At 61.6% G+C, this 6,611-nt stretch overlaps 1 protein-coding gene across 1 annotated transcript; it reads left to right on the top strand.

Annotated features, from left to right (window-relative positions):
• Positions 1-2,402: 2,402 nt before the first annotated feature.
• Positions 2,403-6,611, top strand: CD248 (CD248 molecule). Its single transcript, XM_069564775.1, has 2 exons — positions 2,403-2,512; positions 3,577-6,611. Exon 2 carries the CDS (start codon positions 4,005-4,007, stop codon positions 6,324-6,326), a length of 2,322 nt encoding a protein of 773 aa, XP_069420876.1. The 5' UTR covers positions 2,403-2,512; positions 3,577-4,004; the 3' UTR covers positions 6,327-6,611.

Here is a 6,611-nt window from a genome sequence, read left to right as displayed (position 1 = left end):
TGCCCAGCTGGGCCATCTGGAATTTGGTCCTTGACCCTCCTCCTCCTGGGTCTCTTGCCTGCTCCCCAGTGCCTCACCCCCACTGAGGCTATAGTCGTGACCTCGGATCTGACCCACGCACTCGCCAGACGGCCTGCAGCCTCCCCTCAGACGCCCCAGCACTGGCCATTGCCCGAATCATGACTGGGCCCGCCACACCCTTGGACCAGGCTCCGGCCCGCCCCTGAGGAGCCTCCAGAGGCTGCCTCCCCCAGCCTGCCCCGCCTGCTGCCCGGCTCTCCAGCCAGCTCCCTCCCCCCTCCCAGACTATTGCAACAACCTCCTAACTGGTCCCTGGCCTCCAGCCCCCCCTCCATCCACTGCACACCAGCCACAGGGATTTCTCATCATTCCGCCTCTGCCCTGTGCCCCTATGATGGAGACCAGCCTTCCAGGAGCAGCTCCACCACTTCCCAGGCCAGGCCTCTACCCTCTTTCTCTCTCCACTCTCCGTTGTCCCTCTCATCCTAACCGCTCTCCAGACCCAGCAGCGTCCTTCCTATTCTCCAAACTCATCAGGCGCTCTCCCAGCTCAGTAACTTTGTTTCGGCTCTGCCTTCTTCCCATCCTGCCTGCCTTCCTTCCTTACTTCTTGACGTCACACCCATCTCTCAGACCACTCCAGTGACTCTTCAGGATGCTGCAGCAAAAAGGGAACTAGAAGAAGGGTCTAAGGCCTTGGTTCTAGTCCCAGCCCTGCCACCGACTCACTCTAGGACTCCCTGGGCCTCCTATGCAAAAAAAAAAAAACCCCTTGTTGCTTTCCTGGAATCTCTCAGGTCTAGGATGGATGACTCCTGGGGGAGGCTGGTGAATGTGGGAAGCAGGTGGGCTTTGGCTACAGGTAGAATTCCACCATCCCCACTGTGTTGCCCTGAGCCAGGTTCTTCACTTGACTGAGTCTCATCCCCACATTCCTTCCTTCCTTCCTTCTTTTTTTTAAATGTCTTCGGTTTATTTGGCTGCATGAAGCATGTGAGATCTTAGTTCCCTGACCAGGGATCAAACCCAGGCCCACAACACTGAAAGCATGGAGTCCTAACCACTGGACTACCAGGGAATTCCTCTTTCATTCATTCGTTCATTCAGCAAACCCCACTGAGCAGCATCTGTGGGCCAGGAGCTTTCCTGGCTTGGGAAATACAGGAAAACAAGACAATGACCCTACAGGAATGGAGCTTTCAGTCTCCTGAGCAGGGATTCTCTAGCTGGGGCAATGCTGCCCCCAGGGGACATGACATTTGGTGATGACTGGAGTCCTTTGATTGTTCCACCTGGAGGAATGCTACTGGCATCCAGAGAGAAGCCAAGGATGCTGCTAAACACCTTACAATGCACAGAACAGTCTCCACAAGGTATCACTACCCAGCCCTGAGTCTCAGTCATGCCGAGGCCGAAAACAGGCTACTGGAGAATTCAGGAAGTGAAAAAAGTGAAACTATTAGTTGCTCAGCTGTGTCCAACTCTTTGTGACCTTATGGACTGTAGCCCGCCAGTTTCCTCTGTCGGTGGGGTTTCCCAGGCAAGAATATTGGAGTGGGTAGCCATTCCCTTCTCCAGAGGATCTTTCTGACCCAGGGATCGAAGCCAGGTTGCCTGCATTGCAGGCAGATTCTTTACCATCTGAGCCACCAGGCCAAAAAGCAAACCTATACTATGTCAAATAATGGTAAGTGCAACGGAGAAAAATGGAATAAGACCAAGGTATGGTGGGGCCAGGGGAATGTGGGATGCTGATACTTGAGCTGAGACCTGAAGAAAGTAAAGAAGCAGAGACTTCATCTCTTGCAGGAAGAGTGTTCTAGGCAGAAAAACAGCCAATGCAAAGGCCCTGAGGTAGACACGTGGCCTGGTGAGCTTAAGGAACAGCCACAGGCCAGAGTGGCTGGCGCAGCAGGAGTGAGGGGAAGGAAGACGGGTGAGAGTGGGAGTTTGCAGGGAGATCACAGGGCCTGGGGGCCGTATGTGGTGAGGACTTTGGCCTTCCTTCTGAGTGAGATGGGGGCCACGACAGTTCTGAGCAGGAGAGTGATTGGATCTGACTTGGGTTTTAAAAAGATCTCACTGACAGGAGGAAGAAGGCAAGAGAGGAACCAGAGGAGAGGCTGTACAAGAATCTAGATGGACAAGTGTAGTGGCTTGGGCCAGACATAGGTGGCAGAGAAAGTGGTGAGAAGCAATCAGATTCTGGATCTATTTTGAAGGTGAAGCCAACAGGATTGCTGAGAGATTGGACGTGGGGTGTGGGAGAAAGAGGAGTCAAGGATGATCTCAAGGCTTTGGGCCTGAGCCAATGGAAGGATGAACGGCCCCATATTGACTTTCCTCCCCTGAGAAAGGGGATAAATCTCTATACTTCACAGATGGAAACCTTGAAAGAACCACCTTCCTGGAATCGGGCAAGCCCTTCTGAAGCCTTGGCTCTCCAGGCGACTGGCTGCGTCTGCAGGGCCAGTCCTGCCACTGCAAAAAGGTTAGCAAGGCTGCCCTGGTTCCACCTCCCCCCAACCCAGATTTGCTCAGAAGACTAAGGAACATTTGTCTCGTGCTTTGCAGCTGACAAAGCACATTTGCGCACACTGAGTGCAGTGATACAATAGCCCTGCTGAGCTGAAGGGCCCTGGCACGTTCCCCTCATTTTGTAGGTAATGAAAATGAGGACCCAGAGAAGGTCAGCCACTTCCTGCTGTCACACAGCAGGTCAGGGGCAGAGTGGGAAGCCGAGCCAGTCCGGGGTCAGCACACGGAGGGGCAGAACTTCTCGGTGTCTCCAGCCCTGGCTCAAATTCCTGCTAGGAGCGCAGTGGGTGTGCAGGGGTTAATCTGGCAAACAGCTCCCGGGGGACCATCCTGAATGATGGTGCTCAGTGCACACGCCTCTAGAGGCTTCCAGGAGAGGCGGGAAGAGGACCCCAGCCAGGCCTACAGAGCAGGCCCTGGGGGGAGGGAGGGCGCCACACATGTGATGCCTGTGTCACACACACGTGTGCATCATTGTGTGCCCCGTGCCCATACACGGCCTCTCCCAGTCGGTCCCAGCCAGCCCTGCTCACCCTGCCCGGCCCCCTCCCCCATGCACCCAGCCCTCCTGCAGCAGGAGCCCAAGCGAAGCATTTCCTGTTTAGGGGCCGCCTCCGCCCCCTCTAAGCCCAGGTTCCCAGGGCCCCAGGCTGAGCAGAGGTGAAGGGAGGGCAGCCCCCTGCCCCTCCTCCTTCCCCCCAGCTCCCACCCCCAGTCCAGCTGGAGCCAGGAGGCTTGAGGGCAGAGGTAGCGGCAGGAGCCCTGTAGAGAAATGAGGCCGGAGGATGCCAGTGCCTGGGTGATCCAGGTGGTTCCCACACCCCGGGGCTGCACGCGACCCTGAGGGACTTTGCGTTTTAGGGCCCGTAGATGCCACCTCCCTTTCGCAGGGACACCTAAAGCGGTCAGCGTGTCAGAGAGGAGGCTGATCTGGGGCGGAGGGACAGGGTCTGAGAGAGAGCGCACACACGTGTGTGTGATGAGAGGGCCTGAGTCAGAGCGTGTTTCCACCCACAGGACGGGAGGTTGTTCACGGGTGTGATGAGGTCGCTGTGTCCCCAGTCAGATCTCCGTCAGTCTCTGGGAACGACCTCACCCCACCGCCAAGAGCCCCAGACGGCGCAGGACGTTTCTGGTGGGTCCTCCTGCCTCCTACCCGGACTCCCCAACCCGTTAGCTGAGCCTCCTCCCCTCCCTCGCCCCCACCCCCTGCACCCCCCCCAACCCACCCACCCCCTCCGCCCCGCCCGACGGCTTCCTGCTCTGGCGGCCCCGGGGGAGCGGGAGCAGGGAGCTGGCAGGGCCCCAGCCCCACTCCTTACAAGGCCCGAGCCCGGCCCGGGCCCGGCCCGGGCCCGCCTCCGGCCCGCCCACTAGAGGCCCCAGCCCCTCCCCCTGTCAAGAGCCGCCGCCGGCCGGGCCAGGGCCAGTCGGGGGGCGTCGCGATGCTGCTGCGCCTGCTGCTGGCCTGGGCGGCCGCGGTGCCCACCCTGGGCCAGGTCCCCTGGGCCACTGAGCCCCGCGCTGCCTGCTTCCCGGGCAGCTGTTACGCACTCTTCCCGCGGCGCCGCACCTTCTTGGAGGCCTGGCGGGCTTGCCGCGAGCTGGGGGGCGACCTGGCCACCCCGCGGACCCTCGAGGAGGCCCGGCGTGTGGACAGCCTGGTGGGCTCCGGGCCGGCCAGCCGGCTGCTGTGGATCGGGCTGCAGAGGCAGGCCCGGCAATGCCAACCCCAGCGCCCTCTGCGCGGCTTCACGTGGACCACGGGGGACCAGGACACCGCCTTCACCAACTGGGCCCAGCCTGCCACGGGCGGGCCCTGCCCAGCCCAGCGCTGCGCCGCCCTGGAGGCAAGCGGCGAGCATCGCTGGCTCGAGGGCTCTTGCACGCTGGCCGTCGATGGCTACCTGTGCCAGTTCGGCTTCGAGGGCTCCTGCCCCGCACTGCCTGAGGAGGTGGGCCAGGCTGGCCCAGCCGTCTACACCACGCCCTTCCACCTGGTCTCCGCGGAGCTTGAGTGGCTGCCCTTTGGCTCTGTGGCTGCCGTGCCATGCCAGGCTGGCAGAAAAGCCTCTCTGCTCTGCGTGAAGCAGCCTGAGGGTGGCGTGGGCTGGTCGCGGACAGGCCCCTTGTGCCCCGGTACCGGCTGTGGCCCCGACAATGGGGGATGTGAACACGAGTGCATCGAGGCTGCGGATGGTCGGGTGTCCTGTCGCTGCAGTGAGGGCTTCCGGCTGGCAGCGGATGGGCACAGCTGCGAGGACCCATGTGCCCATGCCCCGTGCGAGCAGCAGTGTGAGCCTGGAGGGCCGCAGGGCTACAGCTGCCACTGTCGCCTGGGTTTCCGGCCTGCTGAGGATGAGCCGCACCGCTGTGTGGACACGGACGAGTGCCAGATTGCCGGCGTGTGCCAGCAGATGTGTGTCAACTACGTCGGTGGCTTCGAGTGCTACTGCAGCGAGGGCCACGAGCTGGAGGCTGATGGCATCAGCTGCAGCCCCGCTGGGGCCATGGGCGCCCGGGCATCCCAGGACCTCGAGGACGGGTTGCTGGACGAAAGGGACGAGGAAGAGGACGAAGAAGAAGCCTGGGAGGCCTTTGATGGTGGCTGGACAGAGATGCCTGGGATCCCATGGATGGAGGCCACGCAGTCATCAGACTTTGACCTGGCCTATAGACCTAGCTTCCCAGAGGACGGGGAGCCAGGGATGCCCTACCTGTACCCCACCTGGCCACCCCCACTTAGTGCCCCTGGGGTCCCTCACCACTCCTCAGTGCTCTCTGTCACTCGGCCTGTGGTGGTCTCAGCCACGCGCCCCCCACTGCCTTCTGCCCACCAACCTGCTATTATCTCTGCCACACGCCCACCCCTGGCCCCGGCCCCCCAGCCCCCCGTAATCCCTGCCATACACCCAGCTTTGCCCTCTGACCACCAGTTCCCCACTATCTCAGCCAACTATCCAGACCTGCCTTCTGCCCACCGACCCCTTGTTATCTCTGCCGCACAGCCAGGACCGACCCCTGCCCACCAGCGCCCAGTGGCCTCAGCCAAATATCCCAAGCTCTTCCCCGCTCACCAGTCCCCCATGTTCCCACATACCCAGGCCACTGATACCCAGAACACCACGCCTTTGCCTCGAATCCCAGCTAACCACACCCCTCTGGTCACCACCTCCAGTCCCCCTCAACCCCCTGTGACCCCAGATGTCCCAATCCTCAAAGCCCAGGCCGGCCACCATCCCGTTACTTCTACGGTCCAGCCTTCTCGGACCACTGCTTTCAGGTCCCTTGTGCCCCCTGCCCATCAAGTCCCTGTGCCTGCTGCCTCCCAACCTCCAGCCTTCCACACTCCTCTGCCCCCTCGGAGCGCCACTAGCCAGACCTCTCTCACCAGCGCTCCACACCCCCACTCCAAAGCCCCACAAGTCCCAAGGGAAGGTACTCTTGACCCCAGCCTGGCTCCGTGGCTGTCCTCGGCAGTCCCCACATCAGCTCCTCCAGCCCTGGGGGAGGCCAGTCCAGCTGGCCGAAGCCGGAGGGATGACCGGTGGCTCCTGGTGGCACTCCTGGTGCCAACATGCGTCTTCTTGGTGGTCCTACTTGCACTGGGCATTGTGTACTGTACCCGCTGTGGCCCCCACGCGCCCAACAAGCGCGTGACCGACTGCTATCGCTGGGTCACCCATGCCGGGAGCAAGGGCCCAACGGAACCCGCGCCCCACCGGGGCAGCCTCACAGGGGTGCAGACCTGCAGAACCAGCGTGTGATGGGGTGCAGCCCCCCCCCCCGTGGGGTGAAGGGGAAGGGGCATGCATTGGACTTATGGCCCAGGCTGCACCAGGGACCCATGGGGGCTGCCCAGCTGGACAGAAGGCTTCCTGCTCCCCCGGGCCCAGCCAGGCTCCTCTCTCAATCAGCCACTAGACTTGACTCTTGGGAACTCTGTTTTCTTGGCCCAGCACTCACAGTGGAGGAGATGCCGAGGCCCTCAGGACCTCAGGGGGTGGGTGCTGGGGACTTCTCCAATAAACGGGGTGCCAACCTCACCCAAA

The sequence above is a fragment of the Ovis canadensis genome, chromosome 21, assembly GCF_042477335.2.
Source record: "Ovis canadensis isolate MfBH-ARS-UI-01 breed Bighorn chromosome 21, ARS-UI_OviCan_v2, whole genome shotgun sequence".
Lineage (NCBI taxonomy): Eukaryota > Metazoa > Chordata > Mammalia > Artiodactyla > Bovidae > Ovis > Ovis canadensis.
This window is presented reverse-complemented; position numbering and strand designations above follow the sequence as displayed.

Bases quoted from the DNA above. Each gene is read 5' to 3' on its own strand.
- CD248 (XM_069564775.1), top strand. From the start codon at position 4,005: ATGCTGCTGCGCCTGCTGCTGGCCTGGGCGGCCGCGGTGCCCACCCTG.